Source organism: Myxine glutinosa, chromosome 11 (genome assembly GCF_964187855.1).
Source record: "Myxine glutinosa chromosome 11, kmMyxGlut1.1, whole genome shotgun sequence".
NCBI lineage: Eukaryota > Metazoa > Chordata > Myxini > Myxiniformes > Myxinidae > Myxine > Myxine glutinosa.
In genome coordinates, this window is record NC_136271.1 from 8,107,765 (window position 1) to 8,135,115 (window position 27,351).

The 27,351-nt window shown below is 45.8% G+C and overlaps 1 protein-coding gene across 2 annotated transcripts in view; it reads left to right on the plus strand.

Annotated features, from left to right (window-relative positions):
- Nucleotides 1-24,464, plus strand: part of LOC144894227 (tripartite motif-containing protein 46-like) — a 51,792-nt gene extending 27,328 nt beyond the window's left edge. Inside the window, exons 3-7 of one of the 2 annotated variants that reach the window (XM_078786369.1) lie at nt 4,190-4,311; nt 20,695-21,078; nt 21,539-21,842; nt 22,141-22,212; nt 22,608-24,464. In XM_078786369.1, coding sequence (XP_078642495.1) covers nt 4,190-4,311; nt 20,695-21,078; nt 21,539-21,842; nt 22,141-22,212; nt 22,608-22,944 — 1,219 coding nt within the window. In that variant the 3' untranslated portion in view covers nt 22,945-24,464. The remainder of the gene's footprint in view (nt 1-4,189; nt 4,312-20,694; nt 21,079-21,538; nt 21,843-22,140; nt 22,213-22,607) is intronic. The other variant, XM_078786370.1, reaches the window with a different exon arrangement.
- Nucleotides 24,465-27,351: the final 2,887 nt, after the last annotated feature.

Below are 27,351 nucleotides of genomic sequence, written 5' to 3' on the forward strand. Positions count from 1 at the left end.
AGAAGAAGGGAAGTCGGAAGTGGAATGCAACAGTAGAGGTGGACGAGGTGGAGGAGCGGTTTCAACAGGAGGAGGTCATGGGGATGGTACAGCACGGGAAGCATGGCTTGGGGTGGATGGAGCATGAGCGATGGGGAAAGGCATGTGTGAAAGAGAGGAGGAAGATGGTTGAGAGGGAGTTGAGAAGAAAGGAAGAGGAGGGGAGATATGTGAAAGCAGTCGGTCAGGCACAGCAAGGTGCTTGGACTAAGTGGGAAGGTGTGCGGGTGAGGATATTGAAGTGGCAAGAGATTTGGAGGATGGAGCCAATATTGTTGAATTTCCTGTTGCGGGCAACTTATGATGTGCTTCCGTCACCAGTAAACTTCAGATTGTGGGGGTTGTTGCAGGAGGAGAGATGTTATTTGTGTGGAGGTGTGGGAACGGTGCACGATGCACTGAGTGCATGCTCAGTAGCATTGGCAGCAGGAAGATACAGGTGGCGACATGATCAGGTGCTGGCGGTGGTGGTGCAGATGGTGCAACAAGAGGTGCTGAGATCGAGAGAGAGAGAAGAGTGGAGAAGGAGACTGATGGGGGAGAGGTATGGTTTGTCAAAGAGGGCCAAGTGGAAAGAGGAGGACGAGGTGGAAAGCAAGAGGGCTGTCAGATGCTTGTGATTGGCAGGTGGTGGCAGACCTAAAGCCACAATTAGTATTCCCAGAGGAGATCTGTGTGACAAGGTTGCGGCCTGACCTTGTCATTTGGTCAAGTGCAACAAGACAGGTCATCTTAGGAGAGTTGTCGGTACCTTGGGAAGAGAACATGGAGGAGGTGCACGAGAGGAAGAGAGGAAAGTACAGTGAGCTGGGGGCAGAGTGCTGGGAGAAGGGTTGGCGCGTTTCGTTTCAGCCATTTGAGGTGGGGTGTAGAGGGTATATTGGCAATTCCTTTTCTGCATTTCTTGCTAGGCTGGGAGTGTGTGGGACAGAAAGAAGGAGGATGTGTGACAACGTGGCCCAGGTTGCCATGAAAGGCTCATTTTGGATATGGAGGAAGTTTATGGAGGCACGTCGAACGGCGTAGGTTGGTTGTGTGTGTTTTTTTTGTTTTTGTTTTTTTTGTTACCATTATCACTTCTTATTTTGTGTATATGAGTGAGTGGGTGAGGGTGTGTGTTTTTGCATGAATTAATTTTTGCATGAGTGTGTTTTTGTGTGTTGAGTGGTGTATGATGTAAGTGTAGATGGTTGTTTGGTTGGTGTTCTGTATGTATGTGTGTGTATGGGTGTGTCTGTGTGTGTATGAATGATCTGGTGTGTTTTGTTGGTGAGTGGTGAAGGGTATAAAGGTGGGTGTTTTGAGTGTTCCACCATGTTTGTTTGGTGCTGTGGAATCTGGATGTGGATTTGTTGTTGTTGTTGTTGTTCGCACTGGCTGGGGGTGGGGGTATGTACGCATCCCGGTGCAGTTGCTGCATGTGGATGTGGATGTGTACGTGCCCCTGCTGGCCCACCTTAGCTGACCGTATCGAGATTGAAGGGCCGAAACGGGATGATGCTGAGGACCTCGACTGAGGACCCGGTCAGTGCGGCACACTTGTGACCAGGTGTGTTTTGAACTTATATATATATATTTATATATTGTGCTGTGGATGACTATCAAGACGGAGCACCCACGGATGACCAATTGAGCTTACTTTGAGGCGTTATTCAATGGTGGATTTCACTATACAAGAGGAAGGGGGGTGAAGGGGGGGGGGGAGGGGGAGGGGGGAGAAAGAGGAAGAAGGAGCGGGAGCTTTTATCTGACGCGATCTGGGCAGTCTTCAATCCTGCGGAAATTAATCTCAAACGAAATGGAATTAAATGTACAAAAATAAGATTTATTAAACCAAACCCGAAACAAGGACGCGATGGCAAACAAATGTCCTAAATCGAGATCCATCACATCAGACGTATCAACAAACAAAGGAGGATATAAATTAAAAGAACGTTGTGTGTGTGTGTGTGTGTTTGTACTGGGCTTAGCTCTGTCCGCAGTGTGTAAGGGATCGTCAGGCTCCGAGCGCAGTCGTCTGACGCAGCTCCGGTTGGCGGGAACAAGGCCCCGACGCGCCCCCATTTACTAGGCCTCGATAAGGCCTCTCGCGCCAATTGAGCGAGCGGGTGTGCAACCCACCTCCTCAGCCGTGCGATGCTTTCCCAGATTCGGCACGGTCACAGTGCGTTGCACCCAATGTTCGGATCCGAAGGGAGAGAGAGTCAAGGGTGAAGGAAGGCGTGAGGGCAGCAGGAGAACCCAGGAAAAGCGTCTACGGTGAGGGGAAGGACGTCCGGGCGTGAAGGAATCCAGAAACGAGAAGAAGCAAATGTCAGTCAGCCAATTCTTTTACAGCCCGTCGTCTGACCTCATCGATCCTCCCTTTCAATCCCTGCCGGCCAACATCACAGGCTCAATTCTCTACCCTGCCAATCGGCGGCCTTCGTCCTACCTTTGTGTCTTCCTTCCACCCATCAATGGCCAGCTTCTTGTCCCCATCCCGACCAATCACGAGTCCTTCTGGGCATGGCTATTGCCTGGGCTTGCTCGATGTGTGTTGCTATGCCAGCTGTTGATGTGGCTGGCTGTGGCTCCAGCGGCAGTTCCCCGAACTGGCTTCCAGTGAGTTTTATTGTTATTGTGGCGGAGAGGAATTTAAGTAGTGTGTGTGGTAAAACTAATGGGCCTAACTAATGTCTATGGTGCGTTGCCATATGGGACAAAGGAATGATCACAAAGGGGATGATGTACGTACAAGGGAATTTTACCCTCATGCCCTAATCTAGTTAACAAGCCCCGCCCCCTTGTGCCGGGGACAAAGACAGAAGCTTAATCCGACATTCTGGCTACAAAACGTATTACATTGAGATTCCCTATCACGACAACCGGAGCATGATACCGACACAGATCCACCTGAATCTATATATGTCCCTACCCTAAAATTCATAACAGTGTCCCCCCCCCCCCCCCCTCCCCCCTCCCTCCCTGGAACCGTAGCCGCTGCTAGGTTCACTGCAGGTGCTACCATTCCAGTCTTAACACTCACTGTCTCACACTTAATTAACCTATGAAATTAACTCATGAGGGCTGTGGGAAGTGAACCGAAGCTACCTGCCTCTTCTCCTTAACATGCTATCCCCTTAAACAATCATCACATTTCAAATATTTACAAAATTATTATTCATCGTTCCTGTAAAAAACCTATCTTAACCACAAACTCCCGCGGTGACGCTATCTCCGAGGGCCTTTCACTTAATCACCGCAGGCAGGTTGGTGGTCTTTCCGTCTTCTACCGACTCCTCTCCGGCCTTGCTCCCCCAGCTCTCTCTGGGCTCTGTCCCCCAAATATTCCTGCAGGTCGCACAAGATCTGCCTGCAACCCTCTTATGGTTAAACTGCCAAAATCAAGACTCTCTGCTCACCTTCACTCCTTCATTCTTCTTTTCTCCCGCCTCTGGAACAAACTCCCTCACTCTCTTCAATCCCACTCCTCCCTCCAGGTCTTTAAAACAGCTGTTCACCACCATCTCTTATCTTCCCCCATCAAAAACCTTGATCTTTTCTACCCCCGTTAATTCACCCCAAATCCACCTTTTTCAAATGCCGTTTTCTTTCCTGAAACTCCTAATTGTGTCCATTTGTTTTATCCTGTGTACTCCACCCCAGCCCTCTGCCCTCCACAGATCTACCGATGTTCTCAAGTGTTGTACTTCCCTTTATCTCCCTCTCTCGTCTCCCGCTCCCTTTATTATACGTTTTAGGTGTTAGCTCTTATACGAACCTCGGCTACACCAAAAAAATACCATACATTCATTACCGAGTTGCAATTTCTATTGTTTGCGACTCCTGTCTGTGAATCACTAGTGTGGATAAGTTCTTGTGATGCAGTATGGATAAGTTCCAAATTAACATTCCAAGGCAGAAAAAAGACAATTTGCCATGAAAAGCACATTATTCAGTTTTATGGGTTTAAATTTTTTTTCTTTAAAATGTTTTTTAAAACATTTAAAATTTTAAAAACAAAAAATTTAACAAACATTTTAAATGTTTTGCCAATAACTTTGCTGATAAAACAACAAGTTCCCATCAGGCTTTTAAAATTTAATAGCAAAAGAAAAAGTAATTGAGAAGTTTTACTGCAATACAGTTGTTTGTTTATGTCTGACAGAGTGGTCAAGGCTATAGAGACTTTAAAGACCTTCATGCCAGCTGACATTCCCAGCTTCCAAGGGTTCCAGTTGGATGTGAGTCAAGAGCTGAAACTAATCTCTAACTTGTCCTTTTGGAAAGGTAAGTGGCAAAGGAACAAGGCAAGTATTGAGAAGAAAATGCTCTACTGTCATTACACCTATTAGTGCTTTTAATGCACCTCTCACCCTTCACCTTAGACAACACACACAGGAGAACACAAATCCTTTCTTGAGCAGAAATATATATATATATATATATATATCAGATGCCTCAGGAAGGCGGACCTGACACTTAAAGTGAAGCAGGAAGAGGGTTTATTAGCCCATCCCCCGCACAGTGAGACATGGGGTTTTGCAATTGTGTGTGTGTGTGTGTGTGTGTGTGTGTGTGTGTGTGTGTGTGTGTGTGTGTGTGTGTGTGTGTGTGTGTGTGTGTGTGTGTGTGCGCGTGTGTGTGTGTGTGTCTCCATATGTGCGTCCGTCTGTCAATCCAGGCCATAACTTTATTTTATTTTTTACCAATTAAGCTTTTGTCATCAAATATTTAACAAACCTTTATTATGAGAATATGGAGAGAACACAAATGAATAAAATGTACAATTTTTAAACTGTCATTTTCGTCAATTGGGAGGGGGGGAGGGGGAGGGGGAAAGGGGAGGGGGGGTAAAGGGGCGGGGAAGGGGAGGGGGAAAGGAGGGGGATGGGGGAAAGGGGAGGGGCGGGAAATGGGGGGGGGGAAGGGAGGGCGAAAAGGGTTTCCCCCTTGACTTCCGTTTCCGGTCCCTGGAGCAAGGAAGCGTCTTGGAGCTCTCTGCACGGCAGCAAAAGTTATAGTATTTTTTCCATTCGTGTTTTTTTTTTTTTTTTTAATACAACATCGAGGCTCGTGAAAGAGCCAACATTAATCACACAAAAAGACAAACCGACACACAAAACACAAAAAACAAGGGGAGCGCGGCAGACAAGATGGGGAGAGAGGGGGAAGGACACAAAAGAGAGGGGGAAGAGGGGGAAGGACACAAACACAACATTTGAGAGCAGCGCAGGGACATCGGGTGTTCGTCAATCGTCAATGATCGTCAATCAGTGTTCGTCAATTCCTACTGGTTTTTTTATTGTGCATGTGTTGCAGGGTGTTTTCCAGTTGGTGTTGATTTGCAATTCTTGCAAACTTTTGTATAATTTAATCGTTTTCTGTCCCACCGCGTGCGCGGCCTAGTTTATCTCGGCTTCCCCACCCCCATAGGTGTTCTGTGAATTTAAGTTCTTTCCTTCGCTGTATTGCTTATTTCTTAGATTTTCGCTTCTCCCCCTAACTTCCCCGAACATCGACCACTTGTCTAACGTTTTAAATCTCTTCAAAGTCTCTTCACGTCTCTTCTCGTCTCGGGAAGTAACGTGACGTCACGTCTCTTCAAAGCTGTGCATGCGCGCACGCTTTCGAAGTTAATAAGTAACTGTTCACAATTGTGTTTTTGTCGTAATACCGGCTTTACCACAGGTCGAAACTTTATCTTTCTTTCGGTGTGTAGGTAACTATTGGTGTGTCTCTAATAGTATTCTTGGTGTTGGTTTTTCATACCTGTGTACAGAATCGTCGGTTTCCTTTCGGCGCTCGCAATTCCTTTCGGTCTCTATTTTTCACGTTCCACGTTCGGTCTCTGTCTTTGTTTTCATCCCAACTCAAAAAAATAAAAAAAATAAAAAAATAGATATATATATATTCCCTTCTCTGTTCTTATCCGTTTCGTTCTTATTTGTTCGTTCGTTCTTTGTTCACGTCGTTAAAAAATGTTCCATCTGTCCCCTGAAGAATGGTATTCTGTCATAAACTATAACACCTTTTTCTTCTTCTTCTATAAAAGGATGCTTTCGACTTGCTCACCAAATCTATTCATTCCAAAAAAAAAATCCATCTCTTAGAGTGCATCTTTCATTCATTCCCTAAACTCTCCAGAACTCCACCCATCCTTCAGCATCCTCAAACGTATTTTTGACTCGAAGGTCGCAAGAATCTCATTTTGCAAGAAATGTTCGTTTCCCATTAATCGTACATTTTTCAAAATCCAATCTCACCCCTCCCCTCCAAATCTTCCCCATCACCCATCCCTTTCAAATCTTCCCCTTTGCCCCTCCCCTCCAAATCTTCCCCATCACCCATCCCTTTCAGATCTCCCCCCTTGCCCCTTCCCTCCTAAACTCCCCCCACACCCCTCCCCTCTGAGACCCTCCCTCACTCCTCCCCTCCTAGACTCCCCTCTCACCCCTCCTCCTCAAAGCGTCCTCCCCGCTTCTTCCCCCTTCCAACTCTCACCTTCAGCTCCCTCAACCTTCTGCCTCACTCTTCCCCCTCCTCAAACAACACCTCACTGCGCCTCACCCATTCACCATCAAACCTTTTGTCCGCCCCATACTTCCCTTTCTCCAAGCTGTTCTGAAATCTCTGACGCACCTTCAACAGCTCTCCCTACCTCTTCCTCCTCTTCCACATCATACCGTACCGCTCCCCCCCCCCGTTCTGTATCCGATGCTCCCCCTTCCTCTTCTTTAACAGTATGGACCTCAAACATCCGGGGCCTTCGCTCAAACTTGACTGATCTCTCCATACAGGTTGCTTCTGACAAACCAGACGTGATCTGCTTAACAGAAACTTTCCTCCTTCATGATGTCTCTGATTCCTTGGTGTCTCTCCCAGGTTACTCCCTCCTCCGGTATGATAGACCTGAGCCTCGTCCTGGAGGGGGGGTTGCTATCTTTATAAAAAACTATCTTCCTCACTCGCCCTGCACTGCCCTCTCTCCACCTCACCCCCAGGAATACCTTTGGCTACGGCTTCCCCTTCGCTCCCACCTTTTGTTCATATGTGTGTTGTACCATCCACCAAACAGTGATGACTCCATCTACATCTCGCTGTCTGATAACATGGACCAACTTCTATCTACCCATCCCAACTCTCTCTTCCTCATATGTGGTGATTTCAATTGTCACCATGCCAGTTGGCTGGGTGTGGGTACCTCTCTCACCAGCCATGGCTCTTCAGCAAAGGACTTCTGTGACTCACTGGGACTGACACAATCTGTCAATTTCCCGACCCGGATCTCAATCAATGGAGCATCTTCTCTTCTGGACTTGGTTATGACTAACTTCCCTGAAAATGTCTGCTGCTCTTCTTCTGCTCCAATCGGCTCATCTGATCATGTGCTTGTTAAAGTGGACATCTCTCTGACCATTCTCAGAGAGCCTCCTCAGCGTCGACGAGTCTGGCATTTCACTCAGGCCAACTGGCATGGTCTTCAAGCAGCCATCAATCATCTGGACTGGTCTCCCATCTCTACCGCCTCTGACATCAACTCATCCTGGGAATTCTTCCAAAGTAAACTGCTCTCTCTCATGCACAGATTTATCCCATCTCGTCTTCAGTTGTCATACCCTTCCTCCCGTCCATGGTACACGGAATCTTGTGGTGAGGCTATTGCCCAGAAACAACTTGCTTTCGTCTCCTGGAAAGCAAATCCAACGGAAGGAAATCTCATTTCCTTTCACAAAGCCCGAAACAAGTGTGTGTCCACCCTCAGGAGAGCCAGGAAACAATATCTATCCGTTCTCAGGACAGAACTCTCTTATCTGTCTCCCTCTTCCAAATCCTGGTGGCGTCTGGTCAAATCTGTTTCTGGTGTTTGTTCCCCCTCCATCCCCTCCCTCACCTCAAACGGCCACACGGCTGACTCTGCGCGTGAAAAAGCTGAATGCCTCAACTCTGTGTTTGCCTCTAAATCTTGTTTTCCAAACCCATCCCTCTCTGTACCCACCGTACCCAGTCGTACCCAGCTGCTCCTGGACTCTGTGTCCTTTCCTCCTGACAAGGTGGAAAAGTTTCTGTCAACCCTCGACTCTGATTCTGCAACTGGACCTGACGGCATCAGCCCACGCGTCCTAAAATCTTGTTCTTCCGCTCTTTCACTCCCTCTCTCTGTTCTCTTCACACTCTCTTTTGCTCAAGGTCATCTGCCATCTGCTTGGAAATCTGCCAACATCACCGCTTTGCACAAAAAAGGTGCAAAAACAGATCCTAGCAACTACAGACCAATCAGCCTTCTCTCAATTATCAGTAAAGTCATGGAATCCATCATTGCTTCAGATATGAAATCTTTCCTCTTCTCCAATGGCTTGATCTCTGATCATCAATTTGGTTTCAGACCTGGTCACTCTACTCTGGACATGCTGCTTCTGCTTTCTCAGCAATGGATGGAGGTCCTCAATGCCAAACAGGAAATTCGAGCTGTCTCCCTTGACATATCACGTGCCTTCGATACGGTCTGGCACCCCGCCCTGCTCACCAAACTCTCCTCTGTTGGTATCCATGGAAATCTCCACGCATGGCTGGCGGACTTCCTCTCTAGTCGTAGTCAACGTGTGGCCCTGAATGGGTTTCTCTCATCTCCTCTTCCTGTTCAGGCTGGAGTTCCCCAAGGCAGTGTTCTGGGCCCTGTGCTTTTTCTGGTCTTCATCAATGATCTCCCCGACTCTTGAAAATCCTCTCTATCTCTTTGCTGATGACTCTACTCTCTGTCGCTCCATTCTTCATCCCTCAGATCGACAGTCTGCAGCCTCCTCACTCTCTGCAGACCTGGACAAAATCACAGTCTGGGCAAACAAGTGGCACATGTCTTTCAATCCTGACAAATCTCACACTCTTACAATGTCTCTCCGAAAAGACCGACTGGACAACCCTCCCATCTACTTTCTGAATAATCCTCTCCAAGAAGTTCTGTCACTCAAACTTTTGGGTCTCACTATCTGCCATGATCTTTCCTGGGAAAACCACATTTCAAATCTGGCCTCCAAAGCAGTCGCCGACTGGGCATCCTCCGTCGTGCGAAGTCCTTCCTTGGCACACCTGAGCTCCTCACCACGTACAAGGCTTTCATCCGCAGCTCAATGGAATACTGCTCTCCCCTCTGGGCTGGTGCTCCTGCCTCACACCTAGCTCGTCTTCACGCTGTTGAAAGCAAAGCATTCAGAATCATTGGAATCTCCCGCGATGAAGCTAACTCCAAGGGCCTTTCACTCACTCACCGCAGGCAGGTTGGTGGTCTTTCCGTCTTCTACCGACTCCTCTCTGGCCTTGCCCCCCCAGCTCTCTCTGGGCTCTGTCCCGCAAATATTCCTACAGGTCGCACAAGATCTGCCTGCAACCCTCTTATGGTTAAACTGCCAAAATCAAGACTCTCTGCTCACCTTCGCTCCTTCATTCCTCTTTTCTCCCGCCTCTGGAACAAACTCCCTCACTCTCTTCAATCCCATTCCACCCTCCAGGTCTTTAAAACAGCTGTTCACCACCATCTCTTATCTTCCCCCATCCAAAACCTTGATCTTTTCTATCCCCGATAATTTCACCCCAATTCCACTTTTTGAAATACCAACTTCTGACCTGGAAGTCCTTGGTGTCCTTGTGTTTTATACTTCTCCCACCCCCCACCCCCCCACCCCTTCCCACGCCTCCTCCCCCCCGAGCCCTCTCCCTCCCACACATCTCCCTGCTCTCAAATGTTGTGTGCTCTCAAGTGTTTGTGTGCTTCCCATTCTCTTGTCTTCCGCTCCCTCTTTTTATATATTTTGTTTGTCTGGTTGATTTGTTTGTGAAGTAAATGTCAGCTCTTTCACGAGCCTCGATTAAGTACACAAAAAAAAAAAAAAAAAAAAAAGGGAGGGGAGAAGGGGGAGGGTGAGGGGCGAGAGGAGAAGGGGAAGGGGTAGGAGGGAGGGGGAGGACGGAGGGGGAAGGGAGGAGGAGGACGGACGGGGGAGGGGGAAGGGGGAGGGAAGGGGAGGGCCAGTCAACAATGACGTTGCAGTTCTCATGGTCAGAGAGCAGCACAACAATCGCGACATCGTCCTGCATCTTCGCAAGAGCACGAAGCGGATTTTGGAGACACCGATCCTGTGACCCACGCCCTCCAGTACCGGCGTTGCCGGGTGGGGGAGGGGAGATCCGTACATTCCCAACCCGTACATTCGCCCTCTCGACTCAAGCTCGTATTCGATTCATATTCGAAATCGAAAGCGGAAATGGGAAATCCTTCGTATTCGAATTCGTAAACACGAAATATGAATTAAAATGTAATTCATATCGCACAAAATCGACACAAAACACGATCGCATAAAGGTGAAAAAACGCAATGGCTTTTCGCCCTGAATTACGTGCAAACATGTGACGTGTGACGGGATGGAACATCACGTGATCGCTCTGAGCGAATCAGCGAGCTACTCGCACTGGCTGAGATTAGCGGGTACTTCGCTGAAATGCGCTGAGGTAAATATGAATAAAAAATATGGATCTCGTCAAATATTGTCTCGGCCATGTTCGTCCCAGGCTCAATGGCCATGTCTATGCCAAATATCAAGCACGTGAGCCTCTCCGTTTCGGAGTCTATCGGTAACATTACACACACACACACACACACACACACACACACACACACACACACACACACACACACACACACACACACACACACACACACACACACACACACACAAACTGTGTTTTATATATATAGAGAATATTATTTTATACCATTCGCGTGTGTTTTGCTGTGCGTGTACAACAATTTTTTGTCAGTGTTTAAGGGTTAGACGTGTGTTGACAAGACGCTCGCTAAACGACTTTAGTAAATTCGGTCCGATGTTTTGATTTAAATCGCTTAATTCTTAAACAAGGGCTGGCAGGTACACAAACTCGGCTCCAAGCTGTCTACCCTGGGTTCGAATCCCAACCAAGCTATAAAGTGGCATCGTGGTGATTCATAGGCAGTGTGAATCATCATTTCCAGGATCGACGTTAAACGGGAATCCCGTCTGCTGGCGTTAGTTGGTAGACCCCACGCCACGGTGTCCTTCAATATTTAATACAGCATGTCATTCTATTCTTCAACCGATCTTCTTCCTGTGACTTCTTCTTCATTAGCCCACCTTTCTTGAGGGGTCGGCCGGGGGAAGCTTGGTCTGAGTTTGTCACGAACCGGTTGGCCAGGCCTGACGTTCCACTAGTCAGGGCAAGGATTTGTAATTTGTTGAGTGTGCCTGCGATAGCTCGCCTACTCTTCGCGAAGGACACCTTGAGGTATTTAACGTCCACAAACGAACGTCGGCAGACGGGACGTCCGTTTAACGTCCATCTGAGGGATCGTAAACACATTTATGACATTTTATAGCTGCGTCGGGAATCGAACTCACGACTGGCTGCGATCGATGGTCGCAGGTCGCCACGATTGATCGTACAATCGGTCGCTGATCGCCACCACTAGTCGCACGATTACCTACGATTGATCTTGCGATTGATCTTCTCCAATCGTTAGTGATCGCACGACCACGCGTACCACCAATCATACGATGACCTACCATAAGTCCTAAGAGCAATCGCTGTTTGCGATCGCAAATGGAGAGCGTAGCAAACATTGACGATTGGTCGTATCTCGGCCAGATTGCCATCAATCGCACGATCCAGAAATCGTACGATCCAGTGTGACTGAGGCCTAAAACGCTAACCTACACCCATTAAGGAACATATATATTTAATATTGTCACGTCCCCAGGTTTAACATCCCAAGAGGACGAATGACCGAAACGAGCTTTAACTCCGAGGTGTATTTCAAACTTGGCGTGATTATCTTTTCGCGCTCGCGGGAAGGTTTGAAGCCTAACCTGATCGGACGGCCGAAACTGGGTTAATCCGAACCCACAAACAAAGAAACGAAACAAGACAAGAAATTGACAATCAACAACTAATGATTTAATGAAAATAATGAAAGCAAAATAAAAATGTTGAGGTAAAAACTAATAGTAATAGGCTAAGGTGTGGGGCCCTCCAAACAGACTCAATTACAGACACAGGGAGAAATAAAATAAAATAAAATGATTTGGTAATTGGCCAGCACTCAGCTTTGCAGTTCAACCGAGGACTTGTCAACGTTTGTCGCCTCCAAACCACCACGCGGAAGTGCACAAAATTGCGCAGAGTTGCGCTCCTCAACGTCCCAATGTGAGGTACTTCTCACGATGCCGACTGCCCCGAACCTCCCTGGTTCAGTCTCTTTCCACAAGCACCATGAGTCAAAGATGCGCCACCACCCACGACCAAGCCAGAACAAAGAGAAAATGTGACCACCTCCAACAACCACCAGCACAAAGAAGCGAAATGCGACTGCCTCCAACAAACGGCAGGACAAAGAGAAGCGAAATGCGACCGACTCCAACAAACGGCAGGATAAAGAGAAGCGAAATGCGACCGACTCCAACAAACGGCAGGACAAAGAGAAGCGAAATGCGACTGTCTCCAACAAACACCAGGACAAAGAGAAGCGAAATGCGACTGTCTCCAACAAACACCAGGACAAAGAGAAGCGAAATGCGACTGTCTCCAACAAACACCAGGACAAAGAGAAGCGAAATGCGACTGTCTCCAACAAACACCAGGACAAAGAGAAGCGAAATGCGACTGTCTCCAACAAACACCAGGACAAAGAGAAGCGGAACGTGACTGCCTCCAACAAACACCAGGACAAAGAGAAGCGGAACGTGACTGCCTCCAACAAACACCAGGACAAAGAGAAGCAGAACGTGACTGCCTCCAACAAACACCAGGACAAAGAGAAGCGAAATGTGACTGCCTCCAACAAACGGCAGGACAAAGAGAGGCAAAATGAGACTGTCTCCAACAAACGGCAGGACAAAGAGACCAAGATGGCGAGACAGCTTCTCTTTCCTTCAGCTCTCCAATGTTCCACTGCTGACGTTATACTCTGTCCAATCACACAGCGCTATTCCATCATCCATCTCGCCTCCACCAATCACAAAGGCCCGGGAGTGGCCTATTCATTACGAGTCGTCAGGGGGCGGAGTCTAATCTCTGTTCGGGAATGTGCGGATGACGTCGTTCCCTTGCCGATCAGCAAATGCTGTTTCTGTCGGACCTGGCAGCGTGGTGAGCGAATGAGTCCATTACATTGCTGTCGTTGTTTTACTGAGTCCTCAATTTCCTGGCTGGCCGAATGTAATGAAACTGAAGGGAAGACCACAGGAGGCAAATTACACACTGGGAAATTAAGCTTTAAGCCCTATAATTAATTAGCACAAAAGCCACGCCCCTTATGGCGACACGCAAACGCTCTTACCCGGGCAGACAGCCGATTTACGTACAATCAGATGGATTTTTCACGGCATACGGAGCATTCTAAACCTACACGATTCTAACTTTCCTAAGGTATTCCATCATTTCCATGCCTATCCCCACAAACGTAACACTTTTAATAACACACACACTAATTAAGGGAAATTTAATATTACCTTTCACATAGCTACAAAGGCTCAGTCACATATAGAGCGATTTTTTTTAATCCCCCCCAAAAATCGAACTTTTCTTTTTTCAAAAATTTACATTTTTTTTTTTGGCCTAAAACACTCCCCAGCACGCACTGATGAACCTCCAAAAGTATGACAAAGATCCGCTCAGCCATCTCTGATAATGGCGACACACCCGCACACACGGATCTCTCATAGTAAAGAAGATTGTGTTAATGATTGGATGCTACAAATGAAAAATATAATCCTGATCAAAACTGTACATCATGTTTTAAATTGACGAGGTTCCTATTCGTGTTAGCAAGACGATCACATTAGATATGTACATCTTGTTCAAAAACAATTTTACATATTTTTGTACTCTCCTATATACAATGAATTTCATTTGGAAATACAATTGAAAAACCTTCCTTAGATTATTTGTATCTATTACAGAAGTTATGCAGTTGTCTCTACGTTAAGGTGGATTTAATAAGCAATTTTTTTTTCTTTTTAAAAAAGTTTAACTCTTCTAGGATTCAAACAGATAGTTTATACATGTGCAGTCAATTTTCTGTTCTTGTGCAACATACAATTTAATCTCTGATCTCCTCTTGGCTCAGTAGCATAGCAATGTACAGTATATGCTAAGAGATATGCAAAAGCAAAATCCCAGTACAATGGATGATAAAGTGGGTAGAAGATTTACATCATGTTCCAAGACCTACAGCGATATAAATGCATCGGAAATAAAATAAACATATGAAGTCAGTTTTCAGACCATGGCTAATATTATATATATATATATATATATATATACACACACACACACATATACATATACTGTTGAAGGTATGGTGTTTGAAGTTTGGGTTGATGCCACGAGCATTGTGGCCATTGATGATGTATGATATTGCGATTGGGCATGTAGAGAGGATGGAGGTTGTGGTGATCGGGCTTGTGAGGAGGTGGTTGGGAGTGCCACGCTGTTTGACGAACATTGCCTTTTATGGTCAGGGTGGAAAACTCCAGTTTCCCTTGACATCATTAACCGAGGAGTTTAAGGTGGTGAGGGTGCGGGAGTTCATGATGTTGCGGGATTCAAGTGATGCAGTGGTAAAGAATGCTCTCCCAGAGAAGAAGGGAAGTCGGAAGTGGAATGCAACAGTAGAGGTGGACGAGGTGGAGGAGCGGTTTCAACAGGAGGAGGTCATGGGGATGGTACAGCACGGGAAGCATGGCTTGGGGTGGATGGAGCATGAGCGATGGGGAAAGGCATGTGTGAAAGAGAGGAGGAAGATGGTTGAGAGGGAGTTGAGAAGAAAGGAAGAGGAGGGGAGATATGTGAAAGCAGTCGGTCAGGCACAGCAAGGTGCTTGGACTAAGTGGGAAGGTGTGCGGGTGAGGATATTGAAGTGGCAAGAGATTTGGAGGATGGAGCCAATATTGTTGAATTTCCTGTTGCGGGCAACTTATGATGTGCTTCCGTCACCAGTAAACTTCAGATTGTGGGGGTTGTTGCAGGAGGAGAGATGTTATTTGTGTGGAGGTGTGGGAACGGTGCACGATGCACTGAGTGCATGCTCAGTAGCATTGGCAGCAGGAAGATACAGGTGGCGACATGATCAGGTGCTGGCGGTGGTGGTGCAGATGGTGCAACAAGAGGTGCTGAGATCGAGAGAGAGAGAAGAGTGGAGAAGGAGACTGATGGGGGAGAGGTATGGTTTGTCAAAGAGGGCCAAGTGGAAAGAGGAGGACGAGGTGGAAAGCAAGAGGGCTGTCAGATGCTTGTGATTGGCAGGTGGTGGCAGACCTAAAGCCACAATTAGTATTCCCAGAGGAGATCTGTGTGACAAGGTTGCGGCCTGACCTTGTCATTTGGTCAAGTGCAACAAGACAGGTCATCTTAGGAGAGTTGTCGGTACCTTGGGAAGAGAACATGGAGGAGGTGCACGAGAGGAAGAGAGGAAAGTACAGTGAGCTGGGGGCAGAGTGCTGGGAGAAGGATTGGCGCGTTTCGTTTCAGCCATTTGAGGTGGGGTGTAGAGGGTATATTGGCAATTCCTTTTCTGCATTTCTTGCTAGGCTGGGAGTGTGTGGGACAGAAAGAAGGAGGATGTGTGACAACGTGGCCCAGGTTGCCATGAAAGGCTCATTTTGGATATGGAGGAAGTTTATGGAGGCACGTCGAACGGCGTAGGTTGGTTGTGTGTGTTTTTTTTGTTTTTGTTTTTTTTGTTACCATTATCACTTCTTATTTTGTGTATATGAGTGAGTGGGTGAGGGTGTGTGTTTTTGCATGAATTAATTTTTGCATGAGTGTGTTTTTGTGTGTTGAGTGGTGTATGATGTAAGTGTAGATGGTTGTTTGGTTGGTGTTCTGTATGTATGTGTGTGTATGGGTGTGTCTGTGTGTGTATGAATGATCTGGTGTGTTTTGTTGGTGAGTGGTGAAGGGTATAAAGGTGGGTGTTTTGAGTGTTCCACCATGTTTGTTTGGTGCTGTGGAATCTGGATGTGGATTTGTTGTTGTTGTTGTTGTTCGCACTGGCTGGGGGTGGGGGTATGTACGCATCCCGGTGCAGTTGCTGCATGTGGATGTGGATGTGTACGTGCCCCTGCTGGCCCACCTTAGCTGACCGTATCGAGATTGAAGGGCCGAAACGGGATGATGCTGAGGACCTCGACTGAGGACCCGGTCAGTGCGGCACACTTGTGACCAGGTGTGTTTTGAACTTATATATATATATTTATATATTGTGCTGTGGATGACTATCAAGACGGAGCACCCACGGATGACCAATTGAGCTTACTTTGAGGCGTTATTCAATGGTGGATTTCACTATACAAGAGGAAGGGGGGTGAAGGGGGGGGGGGAGGGGGAGGGGGGAGAAAGAGGAAGAAGGAGCGGGAGCTTTTATCTGACGCGATCTGGGCAGTCTTCAATCCTGCGGAAATTAATCTCAAACGAAATGGAATTAAATGTACAAAAATAAGATTTATTAAACCAAACCCGAAACAAGGACGCGATGGCAAACAAATGTCCTAAATCGAGATCCATCACATCAGACGTATCAACAAACAAAGGAGGATATAAATTAAAAGAACGTTGTGTGTGTGTGTGTGTGTTTGTACTGGGCTTAGCTCTGTCCGCAGTGTGTAAGGGATCGTCAGGCTCCGAGCGCAGTCGTCTGACGCAGCTCCGGTTGGCGGGAACAAGGCCCCGACGCGCCCCCATTTACTAGGCCTCGATAAGGCCTCTCGCGCCAATTGAGCGAGCGGGTGTGCAACCCACCTCCTCAGCCGTGCGATGCTTTCCCAGATTCGGCACGGTCACAGTGCGTTGCACCCAATGTTCGGATCCGAAGGGAGAGAGAGTCAAGGGTGAAGGAAGGCGTGAGGGCAGCAGGAGAACCCAGGAAAAGCGTCTACGGTGAGGGGAAGGACGTCCGGGCGTGAAGGAATCCAGAAACGAGAAGAAGCAAATGTCAGTCAGCCAATTCTTTTACAGCCCGTCGTCTGACCTCATCGATCCTCCCTTTCAATCCCTGCCGGCCAACATCACAGGCTCAATTCTCTACCCTGCCAATCGGCGGCCTTCGTCCTACCTTTGTGTCTTCCTTCCACCCATCAATGGCCAGCTTCTTGTCCCCATCCCGACCAATCACGAGTCCTTCTGGGCATGGCTATTGCCTGGGCTTGCTCGATGTGTGTTGCTATGCCAGCTGTTGATGTGGCTGGCTGTGGCTCCAGCGGCAGTTCCCCGAACTGGCTTCCAGTGAGTTTTATTGTTATTGTGGCGGAGAGGAATTTAAGTAGTGTGTGTGGTAAAACTAATGGGCCTAACTAATGTCTATGGTGCGTTGCCATATGGGACAAAGGAATGATCACAAAGGGGATGATGTACGTACAAGGGAATTTTACCCTCATGCCCTAATCTAGTTAACAAGCCCCGCCCCCTTGTGCCGGGGACAAAGACAGAAGCTTAATCCGACATTCTGGCTACAAAACGTATTACATTGAGATTCCCTATCACGACAACCGGAGCATGATACCGACACAGATCCACCTGAATCTATATATGTCCCTACCCTAAAATTCATAACAGTGTCCCCCCCCCCCCCTCCCCCCTCCCTCCCTGGAACCGTAGCCGCTGCTAGGTTCACTGCAGGTGCTACCATTCCAGTCTTAACACTCACTGTCTCACACTTAATTAACCTATGAAATTAACTCATGAGGGCTGTGGGAAGTGAACCGAAGCTACCTGCCTCTTCTCCTTAACATGCTATCCCCTTAAACAATCATCACATTTCAAATATTTACAAAATTATTATTCATCGTTCCTGTAAAAAACCTATCTTAACCACAAACTCCCGCGGTGACGCTATCTCCGAGGGCCTTTCACTTAATCACCGCAGGCAGGTTGGTGGTCTTTCCGTCTTCTACCGACTCCTCTCCGGCCTTGCTCCCCCAGCTCTCTCTGGGCTCTGTCCCCCAAATATTCCTGCAGGTCGCACAAGATCTGCCTGCAACCCTCTTATGGTTAAACTGCCAAAATCAAGACTCTCTGCTCACCTTCACTCCTTCATTCCTCTTTTCTCCCACCTCTGGAACAAACTCCCTCGCTCTCTTCAATCCCACTCCTCCCTCCAGGTCTTTAAAACGGCTGTTCACCACCATCTCTTATCTTCCCCAATCCAAAACCTTTATCTTTTCTACCCCTGCTAATTTCACCCCAAATCCACTTTTTTGAGGTGACTTTTGACTTCTTTCCTGGAAGTCCTTGGTGTCCTTGCGTTTTATACCTATCCTGCCTCCCCCCAGGCCCTCTCCCTCCAAAAACATCTCCCGATGTCCCTGCTCTCAAATGTTGTGTTTGTGTGCTTCCTCCCCTTCTCGCCCAATCTTGTCGACCGCTCCCCTTTTTATATACTTTGTTTGCTTGTTTGTTTGTTTGATAAATGTTAGCTCTTTCACGAGCCTCGACTCTGTATACAAAAAAACAAAAACAAAAAAAACCTTAACCGAAAACTTGCAAAATTTCAAAAACTCCACGAAACATTTGTACAACCCCTTCCTACAGACCGCATCCCCCGGTGGATGCCACAAGACTCAACGTTACCTGCGGGGCCATCCCATGGCACCCCAAATTTTGCAAAGCACCCCATCCCAATGCTTGTTGCACGAGCGACAAGCCCGCACCTCCTGGATTCCCCATGCTGAGTTGTTTACCATGAGCCACGTTTCAATTGTTTCCATTGAGCAGTTTCGGAGATTTAGAGGTCCAAAGTTTTTCGGTTTTCCAAGAGTAGACACATGGTGAAAATTTAGTGTCAATCGGACCAACATCTGCCGAGAAAATGAATTTAAACAAGATGGTGCCTGTACCACGTGACCTATGACGTCATAATTATCACATAAAATTATACATGAGTGGATGCATACAAAAGTTCCTCGTCAATCAGACCAACTGTTGAAAAGATTTTTTTTTAATGCAGACACGTACGTACGCAGGCCGATTGCTTGACCCCGCTTTTCGCTTCGCAAGCGCAGGGTAATAACTAGAAAGCATCTGAAAATGCAAACTCAATCTGCATCCCCTTTGTAATCAGACATCTTCTTCTTCCAAATGCTAAACATGACAAAAACATCAAAAAAAATACAAAATTAAAATTCACGATTTTATGCAACCTTGACCTTTGACCTAAAATTAATCGGTTTCTAGTTTTTGATTAGTGAACCAATTAAATGATCCAATATGCGTATTGTTAATATTTCATGTCAATTGGATAAAAATTGGAGATTTTATGTGATGCTGACCTTTTGACCTTTTGCCAAAAATTTCAATTTGTATTCTCCACATTTTCTTAATAAAACTTTGTTGAAATTTTGATGACAAAACTCAAATGGTAAAAAGTAATGGCCCAGACACACACACACACAAACACACACACAAACACACACAGCTAGATACTTTGAGACCTGTAGATACTTCACTTCCACCTTCCAAAACCCAAATTATGTATTATGGAAATAACAACCAATGACACACACACACACACACACACACACACACACACACACACACACACACACACACACACACACACACACACACACACACACACACACACACAGTGTTATTTGGAGAGAGAGAGCAGTTTCGTATGGGTGGAAATCACAATTGTTTTGAGAAATTTATAAAACCACGCATCTTAGGACACCTGCGAGAACCCCAAATGGTTTCACAGAAAGTTTGGTGGGGCAAGCCTCAAAACTGAGGGAATAGTTCAGGGACAGACAGACAGACAGACCTGCTTTAATATATAGATATATGAAGAGAAAGGCAAATCCAACCAAAAAAGTAACTGGATCTGCTCCGCTAATTTAAGTAACAAACAAGCAAGAGCAGACCTGATCTCAGGCTACGTTTCACCTGCTTCTCAGTGAACTTCTTCAGGCCAACAGAGGAAGCTCGCTGCGAAACAGGTAGCCTATATAAGGTAAAATAAGGTAATAATAAGGTAATAATACATAAGGTAAAAAGTATTCACAAATAAAATCCTTTTTTTTGGTTCAATACAGATAGCATAGTTAATACAGATCTTCAAGGAGGCACACACTATTTAAAATCAATACATTTTGTCCTCTTTTTTGACAAATTCAACCTCCACCACCCGATGTTGCACCAACATTTCACGGTGAGCAGTATACGTAGCTCAGAACTTTGGATCTGAGTGAACCCAATAGTGCAACACAATGAACTTTTTAAATGTCCATGAAATAATTTAAGTTGACGGATTAACGTAAACTTTTCCCATTACTGGGGACGGGTACTTTTCCTAGTAATTTATACTCCACACGTGGACTTTAAAAAAACAACTAAGAACCAGAATTTATACTTATTGTATTCAAATAAAAAGAGAAAAGTTTCAGCTGCATTAAATAAATGAGAAAACAGTTATTTTAATTTATCCACTTTTTGGTTCGGTCTTCATTCTGTCTGTGATTAACATATTTTATCTTTGTAAATTTCTGTGGTGATAGAATATCGTGGTGTAATGTTACGTATTTCAAAATTCTGCTGCAAACATCTCTTGCTGTTGGACATCTAACATCCTAACTCTCTCATCTTGACCCTTAGCTCCCTTTCCCCCAGAACTCGACACCAAGAAGTGTTCAGCTTACGGAGGGCTGAACATCCACTGGTCTTTACCCCTAGACTCGGGTCCTGCTAAAAGCTTCCGATTAGAGTACCAGCTCATTGGCTTCTACGAAGCAGAGTCTTCAGCTAATGAGGCAGTCTGCATTGAAGAGCTCGACGTGCCCAAAGATTCCAGGGTAGGAATGAAGGAGAACCATCAGGAGTGGATTTGTGGACCACTTGTTGAGGGATCTGGAGCAGCAGTGGCGAGCGTGACGGCTGTTTCTCCAGCTAGTGCTTATGCTGTGAGGGTGCAGGCCTTTGGGCCCGCGGGGTCCAGTGACTACAGTCAAGAACTGATTATCTATACTACTCCTGCTGAAGGTGAGATCTCCACAGCAAATTACCATGGACCACCACCCAGAAGGAGCATTTTGCAAAGGTCACATGGATTGTCACAAGTTCACATTAACACCTTCCTGGGCAGCCCAGTATCTGTCTTAATGGTTTCGTCAACAGAACTAAATGTTTACTAAACCTTCCATTTAAGTGTAATTATTTTTTTTGTAACCTACTCCCATTCCACCACCAACCAATCCAAACCATCCTCCTTATATGCATAGCCTAAAATACCCCTCCCCATGCCATCACCACAATCTCATGAATCTGTAATATGCCTCTTACCTGACCTAGTCTTACCGTTCCATTTACTCTCCCTTGATTGGTAAACTTTCATCCCAAACATGGTTCATGCTAACACGAACACAAACCCAAATTTAATTTGTTAATCAAAACAAGACAAATCCTAACCATTTTGCTGCATTTGTTTTACATCCCGGCCTAGTGCTATGGTTCCGACTTGACGACCGCAGTGGCTACAATAAAGACTCCCTAGAGCTCAGTGAAGACCGGAGGACCGTCTGCAGCCAAGCACCATTGGGCATCGTCGCCCAGCTGGCTGAACGCCCGTGCCCAACTGGCACCTTTCTTCCTGTTGATCACATCGTGGGCGACTTCGCCATCACCAGGGGCCGCCACGCATGGGTTGTCGATGTAGACCCGTCGTCGTGTGTAGTACGTGTTGGTGTGGTGAATGCGACCAAGCTTCCCGACTGGTTCTCAACATCACGCCAGCTATCTAGCCCCAGGTGCTCCATCCGCTATCACTTTCACACAAAGTAATGAGGCAGAAAATAAGAGGTGTTAATCAAATATATTTTGAACCACATTTTTAAAGAAAGCACAGGTGATTGGGAAATCTAAATTTCGGTTTTTTTAACCCACCCCTTGCCCGAGGAGGGATATGATACTGAAGTAATAATCTAATAAAACTATTTGCAGCAGCAGAGACAATGGTGTTGAGGTTTTAGCCTCCTGAAACCGTGTCCAGCTCACAGTTGTCCCCGACCTTGACCTTAACCCACATGATCAATCTTCCCATGCAAGACCATCCTCTGGCTGCCTGCTAGCTCGGGAAACGACGGTCCGCAAGCTAAAACGCTGTGGCTGTGTGCCATGGTAAGGCCCACTCGCATCCTCTAAGCTTGTTGTTTTTAATCTGTAAAGCTCTTTCCTAACATATGTGGCTGTCCTGGTTTCCTTTCTGGGAAAAAGCAAACTTTTCTCGACCGGTGGTGGTTAATGGCCTGCGGCTGGTTGGGTTCAAGGAAAGGACTATTGATGCCATCTCAATGCCTTTGTCTCTGCTGCCTATTGTGCATTTCTTTTGTCAGTCTGTTCAACATCTTTAAGCGTCATCATCGTGTCTTTCTTATGATGTATTTGAAATACTGTATTGTTTATAATTGATATTGTAGACAAAGGTCACTCCCTCATCTACCTACGTGTTACCCCCCTAACCGCGGTCCTGGACGGACGATGCAATCGAACCTCTATCTTTTTTCATCTTGCAGGTTTGAACAAGACAGTGGGCACGACAGCGGAAGTGAGGAAGTCGAGACAGCACAGCCCTCTCTTCTCATCACCATCGCCCGTGGACGTCTCTTTCTCCCTCGAGGTCAAACGGTGTCTGCAGCCGGGTCGACCAACATGGCCACCGAAGCTCTGCCCCTACCTCGCCGCTTAACGGTCTGCCTAGATCACGATGAAGGTTGGGTCGCCTTCTACAATTCCGACGGAACTCCCAGCTGTTTCTGCCGCAGGCTGGTCGACTGTTCAGGCCCGGTTTATCCAGCTTTTGGAATGTTGGGTGGTGGGAAACTTCGAATCCACCCACTTGATCTGGGCTAATTGTGACATTATTTAGATCGTATTTTGCCTCCATAAGAGACATCTAAAGCAGCATGCGTTTCCGATATTTTACTGGTGAGGGAGTTTGGACTTCCTGATCAATTTACAATTAGTAGGAGATTTTGATTAATTAAAATTACATCAAAACTGATGAGGCATTTGGGACCACCTGATCAAAGAACACCTGGTGTGAGAGTGAATGGGTTATGGTTTGCATAAAACTTTGGTGCTGAGGGCAGAATCCTGCATAAAACTTGGGAAGAAAAACATCGTTACTTATGATTATAATCATTAGAATGATACAATTAACTTATTATGCTGAGGCAAAAGCATGGAAATTGTGGACGGTGCGATGTGCCGAAGCACATGTCGGGTCCTCAATAAGGAAGTGAAAACATGGAATGGTTTCTGTTTTAGACTCTACACCTGTTACTTTGTCACCCCACTGATACTTTTATATCTCTGATACTAATAATTTTATATTACCAGTTTGTTTTATGTTCCCAGGGATCAAATGTTACAGCGGGTGTTTTTTGGTTTTTTTCCAAGTTGCAAAATTCAATTCTCATTGAGTCATGAATAATACACCGCAGTAAAGGCCTAGTACACCACATTAAAGGCCTAATACACCGCAGTAAAGGCCTAATACACTGCAATAAAGGCCTAACACACCGCAGTAAATGCCTAATACACCGCAGTAAAGGCCTAATACACCGCAGTAGAGGCCTAGTACACCACATTAAAGGCCTAATACACCGCAGTAAAGGCCTAATACACTGCAGTAAAGGCCTAACACACCGCAGTAAATGCCTAATACACCGCAGTAAAGGCCTAATACACCGCAGTAGAGGCCTAGTACACCACATTAAAGGCCTAACACACTGCAGTAGAGGCCTAGTACACCACATTAAAGGCCTAATACACTGCAGTAAAGGCCTAATACACCGCAGTAGAGGCCTAGTACCCCACATTAAAGGCCTAATACACCGCAGTAGAGGCCTAGCACACCACATTAAAGGCCTAATACACCGCAGTAAAGGCCAAGTACACCGTAGTAAAGGCCTAGCCTAGCGCGAGACGTAAGGCCGTAATGACGTCCCAGACATAATTCCATAATGACGACCCCGTAAAAAGAGTGTGACAGACAGAGGGACAGATAAATATGGATACTTTAATGTACAAATGAAGATATCGGTGCACGTACTTGATATTTGAAGAAGAGGAAGAAACACTTAATGGAATTGTTCAAGGCCTTGTTGCTAAAATGGAACCACCCTTGTGATTTGGGACCATTGTGTCCTTGATTAATTACTTTCTGTCATCTCGGTTAAGTCCAAACGAATCTGTCTCATCTGTAAAGGAAACGATAAGAGAGACCAAGCCATTGTGAGTGAACTAAAAACATAGCAGAACTCGTCTGACGTGCTTCTGATAGCCATAATTAGCACGTAATTAACTTGTTATTAATCCTATAGTGAAAGGAAGTGATCCGCACTAATTCATTAAAATGTCCATTCCTTTATTGTTTCAAGAAATGTGAAACTATCAGCGTCAGCTTGCTCACCTTGACATTAATTATTTAATTTTGGTCTTCACTCTAGACCTCCTTTACCAGTTCACCATTAATTTGTGAAACTTCCTGTTGTTGATGAACAATTTGCTTCCCAGCTGGACTATCCATGTGTTCTCTTTCTCCATCTCCACATTTTGAGTAGTTATGGGTTACAGTAGGGGAGAGGACTGATCTATGCATTGTTTTGTAAATCTAAAACAGTCACGTGATAATTTAACCGAAGCTCCAATGGTTGCTCTTTACTTTCCTTAATTCAATTATGAGACTGGTTGTAATTTGACCGAGGTTTCATTGATAAAAGGCTGAGTAGTGTATGTAGGGTAATACTGCCTCTATAGTGTTTTTTTGTTGTTTTTTTTTGTTTTTTTTTGTATACTGAATCGAGGATCGTGAAAGAGCGAACATTTATTTCACAAACAAATCAACCAGACAAACAAAATATATGAAAAGAGGGAGCGGAAAACAAGATGGGGAGAGAAGGGGAAGCACACAAACACAACATCCGAGAGCAGGGAGATGTGTGGAAGGGAGAGGGCTTGGGGGGGAGTTGGCAAGCAACACCCATTGCCTGCTTTCCCATGGTATACCATGGTATAAACCAATACCCATGGTATAAACAAAGGTTCACCAGACTCGGTGGTGTAATAGTCAGAGTCCGCTCAGAGTTTGAGGGGTCAGTGGTTCAAACTGCGGCCGAGTCATACCAAAGACCTTTATAAAAATGGTCCGTGCTGCTTCCTTGCTTGATGCTCAGCATTAAAAAGGATAGAGTATGCACAAAGCACTGGAGAGGCAATGGCAAACCACCCAGGATAACCCTTGCAAACTGTCTCAGCAGCACCGACGCTGGTGTGGTACAGGAGTATGGTACAGGATAAACAAACGATCAGGTCAAACTGGAACCACCCAGGTGGGCATGACACCTTCCTGATCAATAAATCATGATTTCTGATTCATTTTCCACCTTTTGCGTCCATCGCAGGATGTAGCTACAGAGAATCGCAGACACAACATGAGCTCATAGGTACCGGCACTAAATTTTTGTCACTAAATTGTAATTATGCACTAAATAATTCCTATTTTTATCCCCACGATTTAAAAAAATAACTCGGGGATATTGGAATCTGTTCCGTCCATCCGTCCGTCATGTTATCTCCTGAACGGTTTGGCAGAAATTCACTAAACTTGGTAGTTATGATTTACCATGTGGCAAGAAGGTGCAAGAGCAGTGTCATTTTGGCCCCGCCTCCTGGGGTGGGGTCAAAAGGTCAAATCCCGAAAAATGCAATTACGTGCACATTTTTAAATGAGACTTTGCACATGCGATCAACATTGAGGGACGCATGACATATGTAACGATTTTTTGGATTTGATCCCTGATTCATGCCCCAGGGGGTGGGGGCTTGAGGTCGTAGGGGCGAAAAAAGGGGGGGATTTTTTTTTTAACTGAAACTTTGATATTGGGTCATTGCTGATGGAACGTTTTGCCATATTTCAACTTTGCTGTTGAGGTGAAGTGTGGGGATTTGTGATGGCAAATCATCAACTTCCCTCGAGTTGTATTTTCAAAGGCAAATTATTGTTCTTTCATCATGGGGCAAACATACATTATGAAATATATACATTATATATACATCATGGGGCATATATACATTATGATATATATACATTATATATACACATCATGGGGCATATATACATTATGATATATATATACATTATATATACATCATGGGGCATATATACATTATGATATATATACATTATATATACACATCGTGGGGCATATATACATTATGATATATATATATACATTATATATATACATCATGTGGCATATATACATTATATATACTTCATGGGGCATATATACTTCATATATATATATATATATATATATATATATATATATATATATATATATATATACTTCAAGCATATATATACTTATATATATATATACTTCAAGGGTTCCTCGGGCGAGTGAGGCGTGCTTCGAGCTCTCCACGGCATCGAAGTTTGAGTGTTTTCCCATTCTTGTCTTTGTCAAATTTCCACTGGTTATTTTGCTGTGTACGTGTTATTGTGTGTTTCTAGTTGGTGTTGGTTTGTGGTTCGTGCAAACTTGTGTGTAGTTAATCGTTTTCTGAGTCGTATCTCGTGCGCGGCCTGGTGACTTGGGGCTTCCCTCCCCCCGTCGGTGTTTTGTCGGTTTGGGTTATTTCCTTCGCTGTATTGCTTGTTTCTTTTATTTTATTTTCTCCCCCTCACCTCACCTCCTGAGACAAAGAATTATATATTGATTCTTTCTCTCTTCCCGGACACGTGCTTGTTCGCTCTCCTCCTCGTCTCGGCTTGTGCCCCGCCCCCTGTATCTCGTTTTCTTCCGCCTCTGCTCCTTCTTTCTCAAATCGACGTTCTCGCTTGGAGACTTTTCCCGGATTGTTTTTTTTTTCATGGTTCTGTTTGGATATTGTTGGATTATGTTTAAACCGCAGCCGTGATGCTGACGCCTCCCCCCCCCCCCCCCCACCCCCAGAATTTACATGTTTTAAACGTTTCCCAGTGTGTACCCTGGTCAGAATAGGTACACCGTATCCCTGTGTGTCGTAAGAGACGACTAAGAGGGTTGGCGTCAGGAAGGACATCCGGCCATAAAAACATTGCCTCAAAAAGAGAACCATGACAATCACAAGTACATATGGGCAGGGTGCAGCCCGAAGTGGAGATCGGTTTCTGAGGTTTGGGACATGGAATGTGGGGACAATGACAGGGAGATCAGGAGAAGTGGTGGAAGTATTGGTCAGAAGAAGAGTGGACATATGTTGTGTGCA